Source organism: Macaca thibetana, chromosome 14, assembly GCF_024542745.1.
Source record: "Macaca thibetana thibetana isolate TM-01 chromosome 14, ASM2454274v1, whole genome shotgun sequence".
NCBI lineage: Eukaryota > Metazoa > Chordata > Mammalia > Primates > Cercopithecidae > Macaca > Macaca thibetana.
The window spans coordinates 38134708-38161120 of NC_065591.1; the positions used below are offsets into that span (position 1 = coordinate 38134708).

Here is a 26413-nt window from a genome sequence, read left to right on the forward strand (position 1 = left end):
GACTGCAGGCTATTGAGTCAGGTAAACCTGGGTTTGTAGCCTGATTCTTCCGCCTCATTTTTTTGGGGATGATGGGTTAATGATTCTTCTCAGAATTGTGAAGATTCAAAAGAATCTATTCTGTTGCTAAGAATGGACCTCAGACAACCAAAATGAATAGCTACATTGACATAAGTTTGGTGCTGAGCAGTAAACTGCTGAGCTCAATACTTAGTACATAAAAGGGGCTTACTAAAAAAATATTTCTATCATCTCAATAACAGCCACCTGTCCTGGCTGCACAGAGTACAAGCAGGGAAGGAAGGTTGTATGTGTGTGTGTTGGGTGTGGGGTGGGGTATCAGAGGACCTGTTGAAAAGCAATTGCCTTAATTGGTTATCTCATGCATTTCCTCAAGTGATTTCTAAAAGAGCATGAGACACAGAAATTATTTTTCCTTTCATTCATGAGATGACTTCATACTCAAGGGGTTTTGTTGGCAGCAGTATTAATTACTATGAAACTTAATATTACAAAGGGAACCCTGGAGACTGGCTCTTGGCTGATAACATAAGCTGAGATTCACAATGGCTCAAAGAACATAGCTTGTTACTCTGCTTAAGAAACCCTAATACTTACTAGAATACACATTTTAAAGAGTTTTTTTGTCCCTCTACCAAAGCATTATAATTAGCACATTAAGTTATTAAGGAGTCCCAGTGTAAATTTTGGTTGTTTGTTTGTTTGTTTTTTGAGACGGAGACTCGCTAAGTCGCCCAGGCTGGAGTGCAGTGGCGGGATCTCAGCTCACTGCAAGCTCCGCCTGCCGAGTTTACGCCATTCTCCTGCCTCAGCCTCCTGAGTAGCTGGGACTACAGACGCCTGCCACCTCGCCCGGCTAGTTTTTTTGTGTGTGTTTTTTAGTAGAGACGGGGATTCACCTTGTTAGCCAAGATGGTCTCGATATCCTGACCTCGTGATCCGCCCGTCTCGGCCTCCCAAAGTGCTGGGATTACAGGCTTGAACCACCGCGCCCGGCCCCAGTGTAAATTTTTAAAAAGTAGAATGGGATTACAATTAAATTTAGAACTCTGGCAATTTTTTTTGTCTTCTTCTCAAGTTTGAATTATTTCTCGGTTGATTTTTCATAACCCAGAAGCCATTTTTATTCAAAAAGGGCTGTGTGGTTTTCTCAAACAATTTCCTAATTAGAAACATCAACAAATGGGTAAACTTGTTTTTTCTTTCTCCGATCCCCACACTTCACAAATGTTTTCTGGTAATAAGTATTTCAAACAAGTAACTGTTTCAAAGTCAGATTTGGAGGCAGTACTTATGGTAGGAGCAATTTCTTAGGGGCGAGATGCCAAGAAATAGTAATATTTTTCACTTGTACCTCCTCGAATACAATCTAATGTGTGAAATGCTGCTGGGTTGGCTTAGAAGACATCTTTCAGAAATGCGAGCAGAAGTCTAGTGGATGCTGGAAAGCTATATATTATGGTTGTACTTCCCAGAGGCCATTTCAATATTGCAAATCCTTAACTGGTCTGGGTGGTGAATTAGATAAACAGCTCACTAGAAACATTTCTATTTGACCTTATTTTGTTTATCCAATGAAGCTTGCATGCAAGGAACTCATGAAGATATAACACTGGGCAGTAGTAGTAGCATTCTACATGTTTCCAACAAACTTTCACCCAGGGACCTCAAAGGACATAGCAAGTATTAAAACACCCCTGCAGAAAGAGTGAGGCAAGTCCTCAGTAGAGGAGAATCAGAGAGATCTGGGAAATTACATGAAAAGCTCAGATTCACTTCTCACTTACAAAGAGCCCATGGTGAAGCCATGATTAGACTGCTTCCCTGTTGATCCTATGAGCAACGCTAGAGGAAGTAATCCAGTACAGATGCTCTGGGGCACTGGGTCCCCAATTCTTCCTAAACTTTTTGGGCACAAAGTTTCCAAAGTATTACTTATATTTTCTACTATAAACTTGTGGCCTTACAAGTTTTATTCAGCAGTTATATAGCTTCCATACAATGCTATACAAGATAAAATTTGACTACCACCAAGATCCACATTTATCTCCTTTTCCTATTGCCTCTTGCCTTCTTTATTTCATTCCTTGAAGTTTATATCTCAGATTTTTGTTTCCAGTTTTATCCCATTATTCTTACCAGTGTAACCCTTATTACATGTATTAATGCAATTTGCTGGTGCCACCAAATAAAACATTCTTAGAAAAAAAACAAATCTGAACTTCTGGGCTTAGTTCTAAAAAGAAGGATGTCTTGCTAGCTAAGGTTAGAATTGTTATTCTCTTCTGCTTGACTTTTTGAGGAAGAAGAGTCACTCTGAGCTGCCCATGAGGTTAATTTTTAAATTATGGATTGACAAATTTTGACAATGTTGTCAAAGAGTTTTTGTTGTCTTGTTCAGATGGACGTCCACAATATCTTACTTCACACATATTTCCTTTCATTAAAATTTCCTGAGAGATAATTGTGTGTCAGGTGCTGAGTTAACAGTAAAGATACAACCCTGATTATGCCACCATTTATGCCTATAAGGAGCTCAACATGACAGTGGCAATGGCAATGATATATGCCTTCTTAGTTTTCAAAGGTTATTTTTGACTGGTAGAGTTACAAGCAGGATAGTTAATTAATAATATAAAATATAGTTGACAAATATTTTTAAAAATGACACTGTACTCTTCCCACCAAGTCTTTCTTTCTCTCTCTCTGTCATGTACACACACATACTCACAGATGAGCTTATGGAAATAATAATTCCCTGGCCTCTCCAGTTTATTGAGTTGTCCAACTCATTAAAAAAGTAATTTTCAGGGTTTGAGTTTTGCCATTTTAGAGAAGATTGTCTGAACTTCTCAATATTATCTTACCAGAATTATAGTATGAAAAGACCATGCATTGGTACAGTCCAGCCAAAACAAAACAAAACAAAACAAAAACACAGTAGTGACATCTTACATGAGTGCTGTTCATTTTCTTTTATTAATATAGTGCATGTATTACTACTAAAAATAGAATCTGCAACAAAAAATAGAAATTGCCTTACTTAGTGTTATGAATTTGTGGGAGGAAATTTCCACTTCTCTTTCCTGGTGGGCCATCAAGAGTGCGAAACTGGTTCATTTGAGTGAGGAGCATATAATTATTTTGCTTTATTATAATGCCAGGGCTTGGGGATGAGGTACTGATAGTGGTTTCACAGAACAGAGGCTGGGAGAGAATTTCTACTGGAGCGATGCAGAGGATGCCAGGCTGGGAGGATGTAGCAGGTGTGGTGGTTGGAAGGGAAGAGGAAAAATATTAGTAAGTCAACTGAGAAGGGCAGGAAAGGCCAAAAAGCAGCCAAAAAGACATGAAGACTTGGCACAGGTTGTCTGTAGGCAGAATAAAGGTCCAGGAGATATAAAAGCAAGAGAGATACATGCAGCAAACAAAAGGTTAAGCAGGAAGAGAAAGAAGCAGTCCTGAACAAACAAGTGAGAAAGGGACTGATTGAGGGGATGGCCAGGAATGGGGAAGAATGGCATGTCATAGAAATGGCATGTGTCCGAGTTGAATTAGCTTAGGATGGGGAGGAAGGGCTGCACAGCATTGCATAATCTTAATTAAATTTATATTATCTTACCACACCTTTTTACACAATGGTATCCTGTGTAAATTTTGAGAAGTGGATTCATTTTGTCTGAAAATCATATTGGTAGATGAATATTTCCCCATCTTGACCATGATTTGCATCATCCTGGGGATCACATTCCTGTTATCCACCCTCTTTGAACTGCTGTTGGCATATATTGACTGTCATGTTCCCTCAGTTGGAATGCCAAAAGTCCGGGGTTACTTTTCAGTCTGTTCCTTGGTTTTACAGAATTTCTTATTGGCTTAGATTACTTGAAGGAAGCCAATTCAAATATTTACATTTACCCACATACAGCAATTACAAAAGATATTTTTTCATAAAGTAGAAACCCAAATCTAAACCCAACAAAATGCCTAGTACAGTGCCATGCACGTATCAGTATTCAAGAAAGATACTCTGTTTGGATAGAAATTGTGCTTTCTTTGGGATTTACTTTGTAGGATACATTCTGAAAAAACATCATAACTTGGTATAATCCTTGAAACTGACAGTGTATGGTAGAATGTAGTTTACAATAACTATTTCCCAATGTATTAAGTCATGTCATAAAATTCATTTCTTCAATAATATCACCTTTCCCAAAAGGGCTCCAGAAAATTATTTTCATTGATTTTCTTTTTTTTGGTGGGGGAGAAAGGACATGAGATGAGGCATTTTGGCGCTGGTCTGTAAAAGCATTGTCCTAAATCAAAGGTTTAAATTCTCAAAAGATTGTCTTTTTACATACTGCTCCATGTTTACATGTATTTGACAAAATTGACAATGAGAGTTTCTTTACCTACTCTTATTCTTTTGTACCAGGAAAGTATTCATCATTATCAAGTCATTAAGTTACTGAGCATTTCACATGGTTGCATAAAAAATATTGTCTAGATGATGTGCTGACAAAATAATGACAAGCATCTGAGAAAATACAGATGTGGAAAATGACATGCACTTTTGTCCTGAAAGTTATTGCCATTTTGATTTAGTTGAACGTAAGTTTATAATGGTGAAAGATTCTAATAATTATTGCATTCATCTGCTGGTTTATAGTCCTTTACAAAGATTTAGGCATGATTTATTCATTAAACATTTATTCCTTGCCTGCTGTATATGAAGACAACATGAAATGCTGTAATCTACTGTTTTTTTGTTCATCCAACCAACCACTTAACAATTGAGATGACAGCCAAGAACCAAAAATAGCTATTCGCATTCTCATTTTCATTTTAGACTCATGCATTTAACAGTTTTGAAACTAATAACCCTACTTGAATGGAAAAGTGTGAGGTGGGTACACTAACGTGGCACCATCAGCAAGCTATTATTGTTTTAGGCATCTAACCAAGAGCAGTCATAAGCTTCCTTGAAAAATCTGCATGGAGAGCAAAGTTTACTTTTAATCTGTTCCACTTTCCTTTCTCTATCCCTCTTCTGTTGTTTAATCTCTTTTCTCCATTATTTATTGTGTGCATTTATTCATTCCATTCACTCACTCACCAACTAATTATTTTTCAATAAAGAGTGAGATACTTTTCCAGTGCAGAAACAAAGATATGAAAGAGAGGGACATTGTTTAAGGCAGCTACTGAGTCTGTTCTGAAGATGTCATGTCCAGGCACAACCAAAGTAGAAAGAATAACGTGGTAAATGCCATTTAGTGCACATCACTGTGAGAGTTCAGACGATGTAAAGCACCCCGGTTCTATCCCAATGGAGACCTGCCTTCTATTGAAGTCTCCCTTCCTTTCAGCCAGAGGTTCTCAACCTTGGCTGTACATGAGAATCACCTGCAGAGTTTTGAAAAGTTCTGATACTCAGGCCAAATACCAGTACTGTTAAAAAAAAATAAAAAAAGGAAAACGCACTGTGGAGATGGGATGCAGATTTCAGTATTTTCTAAATGGGCTATTCCAATAAGCAGCTTAGGCTGAAAATCACTGTTCTAAGTATTCCTTCTTCTTTTAAATATCAGACTTCAGTATCACTTCTGCACATTACTATGCAGAGAAATGGAAAAAGGGGACAATATTAGAGAAAATATTTATTTTTCATATTCTCTGAACAACATCAACAAAAACAAAAAAGCAAATAAAACAACAATAACAAAAACAACAAAACTGTTCTGTCAGTTCTTGAGGTAGAGAATTAAAAATTGTCAAAAAATATATGGACAGATCTTGATAACTAGTGGTGGAAGTAAGGGGTAAGGTGGTAAGAAAGGCGTTTTCTGGCATGTGTATAATTTGAGAGATTCAGGTAAGAAATGTGATCATCTAAGGAAGGTAGGATGTGGTAGGTTAACTTATCTGGTTATATGGCAAGGTCCATAAAGGACATGGAATGGTAGTAGGAGGTCTGATTTGTTTTGAGAACAGACCTTTAGTATTTATTCCAATAATTTCACAATATTAGATCAGTGGCCAAATTATTAAGCCCTTTTATAGAACCTGCAAAAACAAAACAAGACACACATAATAAATCAAGCTTAGATTTGACCCCTAGCATGATGGGTTTGGGGGGTAGTTTAGAGAACTCTAACAAAGAGCCCAAAATTTGGCCACTGTTATTAAATTGTGAAATACCTTGGAATAGATACAAAAAGTTTGTTGTCAGCAAATAAAAACTAAGTGAAACGACTTAGAAGAGATTCGTTTCGAAGTGTCCTATTTAACACCAGTGGCTAAAAGCTCTTCTTTTCCGTGTGGTTTCTTCATATTATTGGCAGCAAGGTAGAGTAGAAAGTCCATAGATAGGACAGACTCTGGTTCCTTTATTACTATCTGTGGGCACTTGGGTTACAAATTAATTCTCTGGGCTTCAGTTTCCTTATCAGTGAACTGAAGGATAATATTCATTTCGGAAAGTTGTTGTGAGAATTAAATGAACAAAACATAATACATTTGAGGCTCTTAATAATTTTGAGACTTTTCCCCCTCTTTCCTTTGTCTGTTGTTGCTGTAATCTCTAGGGCAGCTCAAATTCTTGCAGGTGTAAGGGAGATACAAATTTTATCCAACACAAATCCACTAATGGTAAATGTAAGTTTCGGAGTCAGAGTAGGTACTGGGTTGTCTAAGTCTAAACATGGCAGAGATGGCAGTCTTTCAGTGATTGAATATTTTCAGTCTCCTGTTTATCTACAGACCAAGTCTTACTCTAGTTTAGGAGTGGCAAACCTAAAGAGTAGCAGGACACTTGCAGGTCTGGAGAGGGTGGAGGATTTTGGCAAACTGGAGAGTGAGTCTATGATCTCTTCAAAGGCAGCCTCTATTTGTATCCAGCAGATTGTTTGCATGCAAGGATTTAGGCTCTGTTGTTGCTAGAGATGATTCTTCAAGAAAAGTCAGGTCCACATGTAATGTAAAATCTCCCAGTTTTTAAGTGTTGACAACTAATTCCGTTTTCCTTTCAACATCATGTGGGCCAAACCAAATATCTGAATACAGCCCGTGTGCTTCCAGTTGCAACCTTTGGAGTTGGAAGGTCCCTTTCACTTTCAATGCTCTCTACTCTATGAGCCCAAGAATAATTGTATTAATGTCACATGAGGGGCTCACTCTAAAGAAATATAGTTATACTCCCATGTCTACATAAGTGTTTCCTGTTGTTGTGTTTCACTATCCGTAATTAATGTTACCTCCAAGGAAATTCTTATGCAAACAGCCTCTTGTTCCAAAGTTAAAATCAATTATATCTCCCTATTACTAACTAAAGCACATAGGACTAATTTTATGAATGTTAGTTTTATCTTTTTAACATATCTGTGACTGACTTTAATTTCTCAGGGCCCAACTTTAATTTTCAGCCAACTCTTGGGAGGTAAAAGTTTAAGAAACTTTAACATAAAGTTTAATATGTTGTAAAGTCTTGGAGAAACACAGTCTTTCATCACATCTGTTGTGGAATAAATTATGTCCCCCCAGATTCATATGATGAAGGCCTAACCCTCAATGTTTGGAGATAGAGCCTTGGGCCCTAAGCTAACAAGACTGGTGTCCATATTAGAAGAAGAACAGACAGCAGGAGTGTGCTATGCACTGAAGAAAGGTCATGCAAGGACACAGTGAGAAGGCAGTCATCTGCAAGCCAGAAAATGTAAGCCTCACCAGAAACCAACCCTGCCAGTACCTTGATCTTAGACTTCTAGTTTCCAGAACTATAAAAAAAATAAATTTCTGCTGTTTAAGTTTTCTGATCTGTGATATTTTGTTATGGCAGCCCAAGCAGACTACATATACCACTTATAACCAGCCTGATGTCTTTGGTGCCTGGTGTCTTTGGGCTTTTAGGCTCTTAAAAAATTATAATTCTCAGCAAAATACTACTTTTAGATTTTTCTTTTTATCTGGCTTCCTGCTCAAGACATTATGAAAATTTCTGTACCTTCAATCAAGGGGGTCTTCCTCAGTTGCGAAGTATTTCAAATTTTATCTGTGATGGCAGAATACAAACCATTTGGTGACTCACCCATAAAATGTGAGATAGAGGAAACCGATTCTTTTCCCAAGTTTTGAAACTTCTCCTGGTTTGTCAGATGCTCCGGTGAGTCGTACGATGCCTACTTTCTTGAGGGTGGAAAGCCACTTGTATGCATGTTCGTCATATCTTAAAACATCTTCAAAATCCAAAGTGGGTAGCTGGAGCTCTGAGCCCCAGTATTGACATTCTGTGAATTAAGAAAATGAAGAAACCAGATGGGATTACATTCTTTTTATATAGGATGATAACCTAGAGAAAGGGCTAGTTCATTAAAGTTGATTGTTGATTTATAATGGAGTTTATGAAATGTTATTCATATTAGAAATGCTCAAGTCACTAGGCCTTTCTTCCTTGGTGCCATACCAGTCTGTTATATGCCTCCTGCTTACAACTGTGTCTGGCCCATAGCAGGTATTCAATATGTCCCATTTGTTAAGGGAATATTGTTTAGCTGATGAATGGCTCTTGATCTGTATGTTCTAAGGGCTTCTCTGCATGGACACTGCTTAGAAATAACTCTGAGATACTGTATGTGTTAATGGCCAAGTTATATTGCTCAACTCCAAATAGATGATAAAATCAAAATGGTAGATTAGAACAGAATATGTCTATTCTTGGGGGCTGGGGGCTGGGGGCTGGGGGCTGAGGAGAGCTTTGACATGGTAGCTACAGCTCTTCTTTCCTCTTATTTCACCTGATAAGAAGCAACCTCTGGGATCAGATCATCCTTTGGGGTCAGCAAAAAAAGATGAAGGTATATTCCTGGAATATATAGACCTTTTGGTGGGAGTGCCACACAGATAAGGTCAAATGCTTTCCATTAGCTCTCTCATTCTTCATGATTAAATGCTCATAAAAACGCTTAACTGAGAAAACAAAGAAAAATGTAAAAAATAATTGGCTTGCAAACCGGGCTCTCCCAAAGGAAGTGGAACACAGAGGAAATGAAAATTTGCCAATGAAAATAACACAGATATCACCAACTGAATTCAGGAAAAGCCTGACTCTAGCTAATCCATTTGATTTCTTCCTTCCTTGGTAAGAAAATTGCCCTAGGAAGGTAAGCCTTCCTAAAAAGTGACAGAATGAGAACTTCTGATCTCAATATCATCGTGAGCAATGCTTTACTTTTCTAGCTGGGGAATGTGTCATTTTATAGAAACAAAATAAAGCCCCCGTTTAAGAATGAAGAATGGGTCAGTGCCTCTTGTAGTAGTTGTGGACTGGAAATCATTGCTTCTTTGATGTCAGCATAGCTGTTTCTGCAGAAATAGGAGTTTTTGTAGGAGTCAGTGGCTTTAGTAGTAAAAAGATACATGCAGGTGCAGGGAGCCACTTCTTGCTCTTCCACCAGCTAGTTGCATAAAGACATTGGCAGAAGTTAGTAGGTGTGTGTATGTATGAAAGCCTAATTAGGCTATAAATGCACATATTGCCAAAGTTTCTGGGTTATTAAGCATAGCAGTTTGTATGATGAGCCAGAATTTCCAGACCAAAATTGCAAACTGTAAATTAGGCCTCCCTAGAGGTGCATTAATTATTTTTTACTATGCTAATATTCGTTAGTACTGAACACATTCCACAGGCCCCAGTGACTACTGTATTGTCTCTGAAAGTTGAGCTGATATCCAGCCACTGGTTCTGAATTCCTAATTTTAACTCTTTTCTCTCTGTGAGGGGTAACCAGAACTGAAAGAACCACAGTCTTTCCAGCTCCTTAAGCATTGCTTTTCAAGTGCTTCTGATATTTGAGAAAACTTTAGAATTTAATATTAATCAAGTCACTTTGGCAAAGAGAAACAGGTCAGCACATGGGCTATGTTTTATTAGACCAGAGCAAGTTGGTTAGATCAATAACAGACAATGAGGTGTGAAGGTTTCAGGATGGTTTTACATTTCGGGGGAGGGAGGAAGGATGGTTTGATACAGTTTCTTGGTATTTCTTGATTATATGAGCTACCTAATCAATAGTCATTTGTTGGTTTATATTTTTAATAAGGCTAATATTTTATCATGTCACAAGGCATGGTGATAGGCAGTAGATTTTGAAGAGTTCACAGTCTACAGGAGAATTTGACATGGAAGGTGGCAATTAAAACAAAATACAGTCATTGCTATAGTTGAGATATGTTCGGGATACTAAGAAGGTATCTGTTGTGGGAAGTCATGGACCCCAAATGGAGGCACTGGCTGGAGCCATGGCAGAGGAACATAAGTTGTGAAGATTTCATGGACATTTATCAGTTCCCAAATAATACTTTTATAATTTCTTATGCCTGTCTTTACTTTAATCTCTTAATCCTGTTATCTTCATAAGCTGAGGATATACATCACCTCAGGACCACTGTGATAATTGTGTTAACTGTACAAACTGATTGTAAAACATGTGTGTTTGAACAATATGAAATCAGGGCACCTTGAAAAAGAACAGAATAACAGCAATTTTTAGGGAACAAGGGAAGACAACCATAAGGTCTGCCAGCAGGGTTGGGCAAAAAGAGCCATATTTTTCTTCTTGCAGAGAGCCTATGAATGGACATGCAAGTAGGGAAGATATCACTAAATTCTTTTGCTAGCAAGGAATATTAATATTAATACCCTGGGAAAGGAATGCATTCCTGGGGGGAGGTCTATAAATGGCTGCTCTGGGAATGTCATGCAGTTGAGATAAGGACTGAGACACGCCCTGGTCTCCTGCAGAACCCTCAGGCTTACTAGGGTGGGGAAAAACTCCACCCTGGTAAATTTGTGGTCAGACCAGTTCTCTGCTCTCGAACTCTGTTTTCTGTTGTTTAAGATGTTTGTCAAGAAAATACATGCACCGCTGAACATAGACCCTTATCAGTAGTTCTGCTTTTGCCCTTTGACTTGTGATCTTTGTTAAACCCTTACCAGGAGTTCTGCTTTTGCCTTTTGTCCTGTTTCCTCAGAAGCATGTGATCTTTGTTAGACCCTTACTAGTAGTTCTGCTTTTCACCTTTTGAAGCATGTGATCTTTGTACCTACTCCCTGTTCTTACACCCCCTCCCCTTTTGAAACCCTTAATAAAAACTTGCTGGTCTGAGACTCAGGCGGGCATCACAGTCCTACTGATATGTGATGTCACTCCTGGAGGCCCAGCTGTAAAATTCTTCTCTTTGCAGTGTTTCTCTTTATTTCTCAGCCAGCTGACACTTATGGAAAATAGAAAGACTCTAAATTGAAATACTGGGGGTGGGTTCTCCCAATAGATATCAAATTTTCTGATCCCTTGTCTAATGCTCTTTCTTAATGCCCAGCTACCCTTTCACGTTCATGAAGTTCCCCAGGGCAGTCCCTCAGACTTCAACTATTTCCAAAAGAAAACGGGATTGATTTCATAGGTAAGAGCCTCTTCTCAGAGAGGCAATAGATGTGGCTTTGTTTTGAATATTGGATTATGTGATTGTTTGCTTTGTCACTCCCATTTGCTCATTGTGTTTATAGTCCTCTGATTGTAACATCTGACACCAATTAAAAAGGTTTGCAGGAAGAGGATGATAAATGTTACACAAATTACCTACTGACTGCCTAACTAGAAAGGTCATTTGGGTTTTAGTGAGAAGAAAAATTTACTGGCCAAAACATCAGTGTTAAGGGCATAAATAACAAATCACCATTTCCTCTTTCCAAAGCTCACACCTAGGTGGACCATGTCCAGAACATTAAAAGATTTATTGAAAACAGCTTTAAGCTTGTTAGAAATCAGGGGCTCATGGAGTATTAGAAGTGGATGGGATGTTAAAGACTCACTTAGCATTTCGTATTGGTTTTTAGATTTCCCATCACTGTTTGTTCTTATCGCTGAACAAAACATTTGCCTAAATTGCAGATGAAAATTCTAGTTTTCTGGCACTGTGGTAATTGGTCCAAAAATGTATTTTCTATTCCTATGTAGACTGTTGTATGGAATTAGGTATGGTCTACGTGATTATCTATAGTAAATGTGTTGCCTTTACTGCAGCTGTTTAAGTAATTTATTGATGAGCATTTATTAAGATTTTAAGAAAAATGTATTGTTTCCTATTGAGAGTAAACCAGCCTAGAGAGATGATAGTGGTACAGACTATAGTACTGTCCAATAGGGCTTTCTGCAATAATGGAAATATTCCATATCTGTGCTGTCCAATATCATAGCTACTAGAAACACATGGTTATTGAGATTTGACATCTGGCTGGTGAAACAGAGGCACTAAAGTTTTTACTTTATTTAATTTTAATTAATTTAAATAAATAGCCATATGTGACTGGTACTATATTAGATAGGTCATTCATGAAGAAAAGAGCATGGAGGCAAGAGGCTTGGGTTTGAATCATTGTCTAGCCACTTACCAGATGCTGTCATTTCTTGGCTTCTTCTCTGTGTCTCAGTCTTTTATAAAATAGAGACAGTTATACTTATTCTGTAGATCTTTTGTGACCATGTAATGATATTATGAAAGGAGTTTGGTACAGTACCTGGCATATAGAAGATCCATAGTATCAATAATAATAGCTAATATTTGCTGAATACTTTCTACGAGTGCTAGATGCTTCTGTACCTTATTTCTTTTAATTTCCACAGCAAATGTATGTAATAGATGCTTGCAGTGTTGCTGTGTTATAGAGAAGGGAACAGAGTTCTAAATCATGCAGCTAATGATTTACAGGACTACTTGGTCAAATCCAGGTGACTGATTTTAACAACTGCATATAAAATAAACATTTGATGCCTTGAAATACTATAATCATAGGTATTTTTATGTCCTGTATCTGAATGTTCATAGCTTAGTCTGTCCCTCATAAAGTAAATCTACTAGATAAAAATGAAAGCAGAGCAAGCTACAATTAGGAACATTTTGTCTGAACTTGTTCAAGCATGGGTGTTTAAAGATAAACCTTGGCTTCTATTCAGAATTTTAAAAGCAGGAAAAACACTATGAGCAGGTTTCATTGCACAACATTGAAACAACATTGCTATTCACCTTTGGTGAAATGAACCAAGGCTTTGCACACTGAAAAATCAGCTAGCTTCTCTTCTTTAGTATACATCACTATATTTCAGTGATCCATACCTTTTTGGTTTTACTTAAGGTCACTATTACTTTCCAGAGAGTTTCAGTGTGACCATGTGGCAGGGAAATATAATACACAGTGATTGAAAAATCATTTTCACAAGATGAATTTTCTTTAAACGTTGAGTTTATATTTTGACTACTTTGTTGATTCAAGAAGCATCTGGTTAGGGCACACACTATATACTTCCATAGCATGTTTCAATGAATTTTTGTTTCTATATGAGCTTTTTTTTTTTTCCCCATTATAAAATAGCACCCACACACACTCTCACATAATATTCTTTGTTTTAAAAATACAGAAAGATTTATATTCTTTAAAAAAATATGTTATCCTTTAAATGTGTAAAGTTAACCATATTCATACAAAGAGACTCCAGGATAATGCACAGCTATCAATACAGTAGGCAGCATAGCCTGTAGTATAAATAATTCTGATTTTACAGGAGTTTACCATCACAATGTGGTACAATGGTTTTTCAGTTCTTCAAAGTTTATACTTTTTCAACCATAGCTCTCATTTTGAAGTGCTCTAGTTAGGAGTTTTGCTGAAATCAGAGACTAAGGGCCATAGCCCATTAGAACCTGTGTCCCAATGTGAGCCTCTCCTAAATTTGGTTACGCTAAATATGACTTTCACAGACGCTGCTGTGACTAACCAATTTTCAAATTCATCATAGTGGCCTGAATGTGAAATGCTCTAATTTTCAGGGATACAGACGTACCCTTGGAGTTACTGTGGGTTGGGTTCCAGACTGCCACAACAAAGCAAATAGCTAAATAAAGTGAGTCATGTAGACTTTTTGGTTTCCCAATGCATACAAAAGTTATGTTTACATTATACTGTAGTCTGTAAGTATGAAATAGCACTACATCTGAAAAATATGTATACCTTAATTAAAAAATATTTTATTGCTAAAAATTGCTAATGATCATCTTAGTCTTCCGTGAGTCATAATCTTTTTGCTGATGGAGGGTCTTGCCTCAATGTTGATGGTTGCTGACTGATCAGAGTGGATGTTGGTGAGGGCTGGGGTGACTGTGGCAGTTTCTTAAAATAAGACAACAGTGATGTCTGCTCCATTGATTAATTCTTTCTTTCACAAAGTATTTCTTTGTAGTATGTGATGCTGTTTGATAGCATTTTTCCACAGTAGAACTTATTTCAAAATTTGGGTAAATCTTCTCAAACTCTGCCACCACTTTATCAACAGTATTTGTGTAGTATTCTAAATCCTTTGTTTTCATTTCAACAATGTTCACATCATCTTTATCAGGAGTGGAATAGATTCCATCTCAAGAAACCACTTTCTTTGCCCATTCATAACAATCAACTCCTCATTCATTCAAGTTTTATTATGAGATTGTAGCAATTTAGTTACATCTTCAGGCTCTACTTCTAATTCTAGTTCTCTTGCTATTTTCACCACATCTACAGTTACTTCCTCTGCTGAAGTTTTGAACCCCTCCAAGTCATCCATGAGGGCTGAAATCAACTTCTTCCAAACTCCTGTTGATGTTGATATTTTTTACCTCCTCCCATGAATGAAAAATGTTAATAATAGCATCTGGAATGGTGAATCCTTTCCAAAAGGTTTCCAATTTATTTTGCCCACAGTCATCAGAGGAAACACTGACTATGGCAGCCATAACCTTATAAAATGTGTGTTTCTTAAATGATAAGAAAAATGATAAACCATTTGTACAAGGTTTCCTTTTCAGGGTTAAGCATCACATTCTGGATCCTGAGCTGTATTTCAAAGAAGGAAAAGACACAAAATGTGTGTGTTTCTTAAATGATAAGAAGCCCAGCTCCCTGGGCTGCAGAATGAATGCTGTGTTAGCAGGCATAAAAACAGCATTAATCTCCTTGGACATCTTCATAAGAGCTCTTGGATGACTACATTGTCAGTGAAAAGTAGTATTTTGAAAAGTATCTTTTCTTTCTGAGCAGTAGGTCTCAACAGATGTTGAACAAATATTCAGCAAGCCATGCTGTAAATAGATGTATGGTCATCCAGGTTTTGTTTTTCCACTGATAGAGCACAGTCAGAACAGATTCAGCATAATTCTTAATGGCCCTAGAATTTTCAGAATAGTAAATGATCATTGATTTCAACTTCAATTCAATAGCTGTATTAGTCCGTAACAAAAGAATCAGTCTGTGTTTTGGAGTGTTGAAGCTAGGCATTGACCTCTCTTCTTTAGCTGTGAAAATCCTAGATGGCATCTTTTCCAATATTAGGCATTTTGTCTACATGGAAAATCTGCTACTTAGTGTAGCCACCTTCACCAATGATCTTAACTAGATCTTCCAGATCACTTGCTGCAGCTTCTCCATTACGCTTGTCACTTCACCTTGCACTTTTATGTCATAGAGAAAACTTCTTTCCTTAAACCCCATGAACCATCCTCTGCTAGCGCTAGACTTTTCTTCTATAGCTTCTTTACCTCACTCAGCCTTCACAGAATTAAATAGAGTTAGGGCCTTGCTCTGAATTAGGTTTTGGCTTAAGGAAATGTGGCTGGTTTGATCTTCTATTCAGACCCCTCAAACTTCCTCCACATCAGGAGTAAGGCTGTTTTGCTTTCTTATCATTTATGTGTTTACTGGAGTAGCACTTTCAATTTCCTTCTGCAACTTTTCCTTTGCATTCTTCACAACTTGGCTGACGGTCTGGTGCAAGAGGCCTAGCTTTTGACCTCCCTCAACTTTCAACATGCCTTTCTCACTAAACATAATAATTTCTAGCTTTTGATTTAAAGTGAGAGACATGCAACTCTTCCTTTCACTAAAACACTTAGAAGTAATTGTGCTGTTATTAATTTGCCTTACTTAAATATTGTTGTCTCTCAGAGAACAGGGAGGCCCAAAGAGAGGAGAAAGAGAGAGAGAGAGAGAGAGGGAGGGAGGAAAAGTTGGATGGTAAAGTAGTCACAACACATACATTTATTAAATTATCTGTCATATATGAGTGCTGGTTTTGGTACCCCAGAAAAATTACAGTAGTAAGCTCAAAGATCACTGATCACAGATCACCATAACAGATATGAAAGTAATTAAACAGTTTAAGATACTAAGGTAATTGCCAAAATGTGACACGGAGGCAAAAAGCGAGCACATGCTGTTGGAAACATAGCGCCGATAGACTTGCTTGAGTGTTGCTACAAGCCTTCAATTTGTGAAAATCGCATATTTGTGAAGCTCAGTAAAGTGAAGTGCAATAAAACAAGGTATGCCTGTACTAATATACCTGAAATCACACTACATTTTATTAAATCCCGCAGGAAAATTATTCTATGATATCAGCACAGAAATTTTAACTTTGCGTGTGTTGAAAGAGTAATTTAAAAGCATTTTCTTATCTTCCCCCAACTGTAAAACTTAACTATCCAGGGAACCAAAAGAAAATACATTTGACTAGAGTAAATCATTTGTCAGGAGAATACATTAAAAACAAATTTAAGTTTCACACTTGGGTCTGGGTACATAAACAGTACAGAAAGTGATGGAATATTTAAGGTATGAACCACCCTTCCTAATTTAACTTATGGTCTTACTAATAAATACTTCCTTGAACATGTGCTTCACACATCATAAAATTTATGAACAGGCTACATGCTGGTTTTCAAGGAACCATTTGTACAAGGTTTCCTTTTCAGGGTTAAGCATCACATTCCTAGATCCTGAGCTGTATTTCAAAAAAGGAAAAGACACAAAGAAGCTCTTTAGTTAAAGATTCATGAACACAGCATGCTAGGTTGCAATGTGTTATTTCAAGAGTTCAAGACCTTCTGTCCACCTGCACTGAACTGAGCTGTTGGCTCTGAAATAGCTTATCGAATATGCAGGAGATCAGCCAATCTCTTACTGTCTTTTCCTGTAAATACCTTCTAGGGACCCTGACAAAAACAAAGTCTGATCCCTCCTAGAGGAAAGGCAGCTGAGTGGAAAATAGAGCTTTGATTTTCTTCTCCTGCACTATGGGGATCCTGCCCTCTTCAGATTTTCTTTTTTTTAACTTCTTGTCTAGTGAATTCTACATGTCTTTCAAGATTCTGATCACTTCTTTTATGTTGAGATTTTTCCAGAAGCTGACCCTGTGATGAAGATTTAAATGCAAGAAATTTATTGAGGCAGTCTATCTGGAAACACTCATAGAAGATAGGGAATTAACACAGGAAAGAAAACCTCTGGAACGTGTTGTAATGAACAGGTTACTGCTTTGGCAATGGGCTCAGCACCACTAGACTTCATAGGGACACTGTAGGGTATACCTTAGAGGTTTCACACTTGGGGAAAGGACACTCAGGTGCTCAGGATACCCATGCCTACCCCTCTTTGGTTGAGAGCTGCTCCTCTGGGCATCCACTCCTGGGTCTTTTCGGCCTTTCTTGTGTGCTGGCCAAGCGTGCTTTCTCAGGCAGAGAGGGGAGATTGGCAGTCTTGCAACATGTGCTGGCATGTATGTGACAAGTGCTAAGGGGCTATGGCAGGGCACTGGCAGCCTCTGCAATGCCCTTCTGGAAATCTCCTGCAACTGCTAATGGTGCTCTGGATGCCTGACTTCTCTGGCCCCCCAGCACGTCAGTCCCAGTGCTCATGATGTTATGTTGACATCTTTCACTCACACAACACATCTGTTGAAATCCTTGCTATGGAAAAGAGATCGCATTTGTGAATAAAGACAGATATGATCACTTCTCTTGTTGGGGATAAAGGGTGCAAAAACAAGGAAGCAAACACATAAATATTAATTCATAAAAACAAAAATTTTGGCAAGTGCTATGAGGGTAACAAAAGGGGTGTATAACAATAATAAATGAATGTTGGGATTGGAATAGGGAATTTATTTAGACATGGTGATTAAGGAACACCAAGCTAAAGAGAAACTATTTATGCCAAATCCTGAAGGGTGAGAGAAGACAGTCATGCAAAGGGCAGGGGAAAGAGTGTCAGGTAGGAGGGACAGTGGGAAGATGGGAATCATCTTGTTTGAAAAACTCAGTCATCAAGGCTAGAACTGGGGCAAGAGGGCATGTACCAGATGAGGTAGAAAAGCAGGAAAGGGCTGGGTCAGGCAAGACTCAGTCTCTTCCGCTAGATTGTAAGTTCCTCAAGACCTATGAGGATCATGTCACTTATCTGTGTTTTCACCAATAATGCTCCTTTCCTTCCTCCCCAACTTGTATAGTCCAACACTGAAGGTTTTCCGAAAACTGTTATGGTCCATATCCAAAACAAATCTTTGCTTATTTCCTAATGATGGCTACAGCAACCCCTGAAAAATGAGATTGAGACTGAGTACACTTTTATATTTTAAAAGACGAAGAAATTCATAAAATATTTAGGTGGTAACCCCATAAAACTCTGAAAGTATTGCTGAGAATGTACAAATGGGGCTTCTAAACAAGTCTAACCTGCTTGAAAGGAGAGACACACATTTTCATGTTGGACTGTTAGTAACCTGACATATTCTGTATGCTCAGTCCTATGACCAGAAAGATCATCTAGCTGAAGAAAACAAGAATTACACATAAAATAATAAAGAAATCGTAAATGGCAGTGTATGATAAATAATTCAAAAAACAATGGACCCTAACATTTATTGAACACTTATATTTTCAAGCACCCTTCTAAGGACTTTATATGGATTAATTTATATAAATCTCACAACAATCCCATAAGAGATGCTCTATCACTCTTCTTCTTTTATTGATGAGGAGACAGGCACAAGGAGCTTAGAAAATTTGTTGAGCATCAGACAATATGTGTCAGATTTGGGATTCCCACACAATTTGACTGAAGACAATGGGAAAAGAGTTGTATGGTGAAGGAAAACATGCACCAAAGGATGTCAAAAGGAAGGATTATTATCCCAGACTTCCTTAGAGTTGGCAGGGAAGACAGATAATTCAGTTTTATTCTCTGTCTTTGTGATTCTCCTCTATGACATCCATAAAAAGGTCACAGAAGGCCCTCTTCATCCCTTTCAACGACATGCCACACACCTCCCTGTGGGACAGCGGGTTTCAAACAGCTCCAATTGTCACAGCTTCTTTATTCTGCTGAGGCACAATAGACCTTTTAAACCCTAATTCTGTGCTCCAGAATTGCAGAATAGTGATATAGTTTGGATATTTGTCCCTACCCAAATCTCATGTTGAATTGTAATCCTCAGTATTGGAGGTATGGCCTGCTGGGAGGTGATTGGATCATGGGGGTGAATTTCTCATGAATGATTTAGCACCATCTACTTGGTGCTGTCCTCACAATAGTGAGTGAGTTATTGAGAAATCTGGCCATTTAAAAGTCTGTGGCACCCAGCAAAAGAAACTATCATCAGAGTGAACAGACAACCTACAGAATGGGAGAAAATTTTTGCAATCTATCAATCTGACAAAGGGCTAATATCCAGGATCTACAAATAACTTAAACAAATGTACAAGACAAAAACAAACAACCCCATCAAAAAGTGGGCAAAGGATATGAACAGACACTTCTTAAAAGAAGACATTTATGCATCCAACAGACATATGAAAAAATGCTCATCACCACTGGTCATTAGAGAAATGCAAACCAAAACCACAATGAAATACTATCTCATGCCAGTTAGAATGGTGATCATTAAAAAGTCTGGAAACAACAGATGCTAGAGAGGATGTGGAGAAATAGGAACACTTTTACACTGTTGGTGGGAGTGTAAATTAGTTCAACCATTGTGGAAGACAGTGTGGTGATTTCTCAAGGATCTAGAACCAGAAATACCATTTGACCCAGTAATCCCATTACTGGGTATATACCCAAAGGATTATAAATCATTCTACTATAAAGACACATGCACACGTATGTTTATTGTGACACTATTCACAATAGCAAAGACTTGAAGCCAACCCAAATGGCCATCAATAATAGACTGGATAAAGAAAATGTGGCACATATACACTATAGAATACTATGCAGCAATAAAAAAGGATGAGTTCATGTCCTTTGCAGGGACATGGATGAAGCTGAAAACCATAATTCTCAGCAAACTATCACAAGAACAGAAAACCAAACACTGCATGTTCTCATTCATAAGTGAGAGTTGAGCAATGAGAACACATGGACACAGGGAGGGGAACATCACACACTGGGGCCTGTCAGATGGTGGGGAGCTAGCGGAGGGATAACATTAGGAGAAATACCTAATGTAGGTGAAAGGTTGATGGGTGCAGCAAACCACCATGCCACGTGCATACCTATGAAACAAAATGACACGTTCTGCACATGTACCTCAGAACTTAAAGTATAATAATATAATAAAAAAGTCTGTGTCACCTCTCTCTTTCTCTTGCTCCTGCTTGTATGTGTGATGTATCTATTCCCTCTTCACCTTCTGCCATGATTGTAAGCTTCCTGAGGCCTTTTTGAAGCTGAGCAGATGCCAGCATCATGCTTCCTGTAAAGCCTACAGAACCTTGAGACAGTTAAACCTCTTTTTAAAATAAGTTACCCAATATCAGGTATTTCTTTAGAGCAGTGCAAGAACAGCCTAACACAGGCAGTCTTGAAGATGTGCATAAAGACAACTACTGCATTAACTATTTCTTTATAAGGGTAAGTGGTCTCTTTCCTCCCCAGTATTTCTTCATGCTTTCTGGGTACCATGCACTCCACTAACCTTTCTGCTTTTCTTCAGATGACATGTTTAAATTTACTGATGCCCCATGACAGCACTGGCATCTTGAATCGGACATAATACTGCAGGTATAGTCTGGTCTATGCCTGCAGGGTGGGCTCATTCCTATATTTTTTACTAATGCAGCCCTTATCTAATTAGTGTTTTTTGGCAGTCCCAACTCTGATGACTCATATTAACTTTTCAGTCCACCAGAACATGTAAGAATTGCCTGTTAGCCAAGTATTTGTCTCCTGGATTCATGTACTTTATTTCTGAAGCTAGTTCATTGAAAAATAACTTACTAAGCACATACAGAGATGAGAATAAAGACTACATCTGATATGGTCATTTGTTAAATTTAACAACTCAAGGTTTGAAGGTGAAAAATCTGGGTTCAAATCCTAATTTCAACACTTCCCATCTGCATGACATTTGGAAAGTGAGAAATTCTCTAAGTTCAGTTTCCTTATCTGGAAAGTACAGGATGAGAACAACCTACAGAGTTGTAAAATTTGAATGAGATAATATCTATCAAGAATTTAACATGATGTGCCTGCTGTCCGGTTAAATCTTCACTTGAACCAAAGCAGCTGAGTGTGGCTGGAGGAAAACACACGAGGATGACTGATTTTATTGAAATCTCTAGTTAACTATACCTTACATAGTCCTATCTGACTGTTTCGTATGTTTTCTATCCTCAAACCTTCCACACTTCCTCCTCATATTTATACTCATCTGGTGACTTTGATTCTTACTTCAGTGAAAAGACAGAAGAACTCACAAGAGAATTTCCATACACTGCTACCACCATACCCATCAACCTGCCTGAGTCTGTGTCCTTATCATTACTTGATATATTATAGGTATATTTGTACATTTATTTGTCTATTTCTCTACCAAAATGTGAACTGCTAAGGGGCAGGATTTTTTTCTTATTTTGTTCACCACTGATTCCCTAGTACCTGGAACAGTGCCTGGTACATAGCAGATATTCATTAAGTGTGATGAATGAATAAATGCACAATCCATGGAAAGTGCTCAGTAATGATATATGTTACTAATATTAGTTATTTCTCTATATTTCAACTGACTATTGTGAAAGAGAGTCAAATATTATAGATAATGACCATTCGGTGTAGTAATTGTAGTGACAGACAGAGGATCCATACAAATTGCTGTGAGTACATAGATGAGGAAGAAAATAGAAGGTATTTAATAGTGCAGATGCTCTTAAATCAAACCTTGGCTCTTTCACTTCATCTCTCTTTGATTACAAACTAGTTATTTATTTCTATCAGCCCAATTTTTCTTGTGTATAAAATGGTTACAATAATAATGCTGCCTGGGAGTTATTGCTAATATTAAACAGGGCAATAAATATTAAGTGCTGAGCTCAGTGACTCTAACATGGAAAATGATTTTAAAGCATTTTTTAAAAAGAAAGAGCAGGACGGGAATAGGAAATAAGCTATAGGAGGAAGAAGAATGGCATATGATGTTGGTAGTGTGGACAGAAGGTTAACAGTGGAAGCGGCAAGATATGGTTGGATTCTGAATTATTTTGATGATAGAGCTAATAGAACTTTTAAATAAGTTGAATGGGTATCATGAGAGATAAACAGTAGTCAAGGATAAGCCTGCTACTGGAGAGATGGAGTTGCCACCATCAGCTGAGATGGAAAATGCTGTATGTGGAGCAGAATTAATCTTAGACCACCTGCTCCCAGCAGCGGGTTCATTTTTCCCTCTGGTTTTCCTCAGTGTGTTTCTTATTGTTCCAAGTAAATAACTTCATTAATCCCCTCTAGGGTTTCCCATCATGTATCTTGATTGGTCAATTTATTCTGGGCTAGAAACTCCTATTACACCTTACTGAAGTTCGAGCTTAAAGACTGTGGTTCCTCATTATACGGGCACATTGTTTTCTTTAGATATTTTTCTTTTATATTCCCTATTGAGATCTGCTTTTCTATGGTGATGAGATTGTACTGATTTTTGGTTTGGAATTTTTCTTTTTCAAGTATCTAGCAGATATGTGACATATAATGTAGCTGATGATTGCTGTTATTTTCATCTGTAACTATTCTTGACTAAGTAATAGATAACACAGGATCACTTTCTTCCAAGTGTGCTGGTCATTCCAGCTTCACCAAACATTTCTATACTCTTGACTGGAATTAGGTTCATAATTGACCAGTCCTTTCACTGCCTTCTTTAATTCTATTTAAATGAAACTATCTACCAGGTAGGTAAACTTTTGCTAGGAATCAAACCAATGTGTGACTAAATGGCAATTGTCCACCTTTGAGATACTCTCATGTGTTTAATCAGGAATAGAACATGATTGTTCTTCATGTAAGGGGAGCTCAAACATTAGATATTATAAGGCACTCTTCTACTCTCCTGTCTTTTTCCCAAATGTTCTTTAATGTGCCTTTGCTCTTACGTTTATGGTGCTTTAACTGGAAGGAAAAGGGGAGACAGGAAGGATCTAACAGGTTTTGGGCATCCACAGTGTGCCAGACACTGTGCTAAGTACTTACAGTTTATCACTTATTCTTCATCTCCCAAGGCTAATAGGCATCACTTCTTTTAAATATGGAAAAAGTGAGGCTCAGGCCATTTATGAAACTAAGTCAAGTTCACAGAAAAAAGTCAAAACTAGCTCTTCTGACTCCAAAGTGTGTGCTCCTTCTGTTAACACCATGTTATTTCATGAGTGAAGAGCTTTCTTGATATACTGGACTCTTTCACCTTCTCTTCTAGAAATTCTAATAAAATTCTTTTTGAAAAATGTGTATGTGTGTGATGTTCCCCTCCCTGTGTCCATGTGTTCTCCTTGTTCAACTCCCACTTATGATTGAGAACATGCAGTCTTTGATTTTCTGTTCTCGTGATAGTTTCCTGAGAATGATGGTTTCCAGCTTCATTCATGTCCCTGCAAAGGACATCAACTCATCCTTTTTTATGGCTGCATAGTATTCCATGGTGGGGGACTAATGGAGGGATAGCATTAGGAGAAATACCTAATGTAGGTGATGGGTTGATGGGTGCAGCAAACCACCATGGCACATGTATACCTATGTAACAAACCTACACGTTTTGCACATGTACCCCAGAACTTAAAGTATAATTAAAAAAAAGAAAAGAAAAATGTGTATGTTTCCATTTGTATATGAAAGCCTTGCTGTTTGAATGTTACCAGTGAAATGATGGCTGTTTCCTGGGCTTACTTTCTTTCCTATTGATATTTGTGGCTTGGTTTAGGGATCAATATGAATGTAGGGTGGAATAATTGATGAAGGTCTTCATTAGGATGTGAGTAAACCTTGTAGAATGGGTAGGTAAAGCTTGACCAGTCAGAAAGAGAAGAATAAGCCATGCAGGAGGCAAGCAGAACTTGGACAAAAAAGGGAGTCCACATGCTCGTGGAGGGCGTACCAGATTGTGGGATGATTGGAAAGCCCCAGTGAATACTTTTATTCTTTAGGCAATGAGACACATGAGCAAGGGGGATAAGAGATGATTGTGAGCCTCAGGGGGATTGCCTTTAGAATTGTGCAAGCTGGGTATGAACAGAGAGGCCATGTTATGTCAGTCATACAGACATGGGATGATAAAAGGCTCCAACTAAGCTGTTGGCAAGAAAGACAATCTATATAATCTTTCCCTCCATAAACCTAACTTAAATATCAATCATCTCTATGCAAACAGCAAATACGTAATATAATCGAAAGCCAATAGGAGACGAGAAAGCAATTTTAATAATAATATTCTACATTTTTCAAAAACAAGTATTCTGCTCAAGAGGGTCAATAAAACTGTTTTTTGTTTGTTTGTTTTACGGTGGATTGGAGACATTGTTAGTATGCCTCCCGCTTTTGGAAAGACAAAACAGTGTGTAGAGATTCACACCGTGAACTTTTTTTCCAAGAAGCAACACAGGAACTTAACAGGAAAACTGAAAGAAACCACAGGCCCTTTGAAATAAGTGGCAGGCTGCAGTCTTCATTGTAAGCCAGGTGGAAAACTATAAGTCCCCAGAGTGCGAGGGCAGATAAACTGCCTCCAGGATATACCCTCCCACTGGGGAACCTGGCAATACAGCCCATGGGGGAAGGCCTTAATCCTACCCAGCACTGGAGCTGATTGAGGGAGTGGTAGGGAACATAAAAGTAGGAGCAGCAGCGGGAAGAGTTCTGTGCATTCCCAGTCTCCAGCATGGATGGAGGGAAGCCATTTTTGGTCTTACAGAAGTCTGTCAGCTAATGCAGGTAGCAGTCACAGGTTGAGAGAGGCTCCCAACTGAAATTCAGGATATAATCTCAAGTGCGGACAAACACCGTTGGCCAGAACTTAAGGGTAGGTGGGAAATGTGCTGCTGCCACAGGTGCAGGAGCCGGGTGTTCTGGCTTTCTGGGTGGACTGGAAGGGGTGAGGTCTGAAAGCCATGGTAGCATCTTCTGGGGGAGTTCTGAGCATAGACTGCTTAGGACTTAGCTAGCTGCTGCTAGTGGAGAGCACTGCAAGTGTGAGACCTGCCTTGCCAAGTGAATGGGAGCTGGGTGGGGTTTATTGCCACCTGCTATTCCTCACTTCCTGCACAAACTCTTCTGTGCAGCAGAGACAGCTGTGCTTCTCTCTGGAACACTACCCCAGTGGCAAGAGAACTGCCCTCCAATTTCACAAAAACTGCTGCTTGTCCTGCATGTGGAGAGTCAGAGTGTGGCCCTGTCTGACCCAGATGCTACCTGGCTTTGCCCCTCCACCCACCCTGGTAACTTAACACAATGGACAGAAACTTTTGGGAGCTTTATGGCCCCACTCATTGTCCGAGAATACAGAATACCTCCCCTAGGTAACAAAGCAAGCACAAATCCCACTGCTACTAACACAGTTTGTGCTCTTTTGCAAGTGCCACCTCCTGGCTGGAGGTCAACTGACACAGTCCATTACAACATCTGCAGGTAGAATAACACAGTGCTCAGGAAGAAGAACATGTGTGCGTTACCTCAGTTATCACCATTGTTTGCAGTACCATGGCTAACCAGGAGGTCTTGAGTTTGCCCGTGTGACCAATTCATTACTTTTTCTACCAGCATTTGAGAAAGCCAACATACTAAAGTTATTTATAACCAAGGAACTTTACAGAGTTTACGTCACTCCCCTGCCATCTCCATCAGAGCTGGGAGACTTGAGGACAGATCACATCACTGGTTCCCTTGCAGACATTTCCCAGCACCAGCCTGGAGTGTGGCAGCCCCACTAGGTGGCTAGACCCAGAGGAGCAGCCGCCTTCACAGTAGTCTGGTTCTCAGCAACTCCTACTCCTAGGCGGACAGCGAAGGTACCACATTAAGAGAACACCTTGAGAGATAAATGAGTCTGGATGGCAGGCCTTGAATCCCAGAACTTTCTGCTGGTGGGAAGTTTCTTTCAGCAGAGGCACAGATACGGTGCTGGGCTCAGTGGGGAAAGTCTGAAGCTCTGCCCCAACTGTGAGGCAGCCCTTGTGCTCACAAACGGTCTTGGAGAAGAAGAATTCTTTTCCCCTCTTG

The 26413-nt window shown here is 38.6% G+C and overlaps 1 protein-coding gene and 1 long non-coding RNA gene across 5 annotated transcripts in view; one reads left to right on the top strand and one right to left on the bottom strand.

The window, feature by feature from the left end:
* Positions 1-26413, top strand: part of LOC126934735 (uncharacterized) — a 178988-nt gene that overhangs the window by 116911 nt on the left and 35664 nt on the right. The window lies entirely within an intron of this gene.
* Positions 1-26413, bottom strand: part of BBOX1 (gamma-butyrobetaine hydroxylase 1) — a 93320-nt gene that overhangs the window by 26958 nt on the left and 39949 nt on the right. For all 4 annotated transcript variants that reach the window (XM_050755447.1, XM_050755445.1, XM_050755446.1 and 1 more), the window contains exon 4: positions 8108-8306. In XM_050755447.1, coding sequence (XP_050611404.1) covers positions 8108-8306 — 199 coding nt within the window. The remainder of the gene's footprint in view (positions 1-8107; positions 8307-26413) is intronic.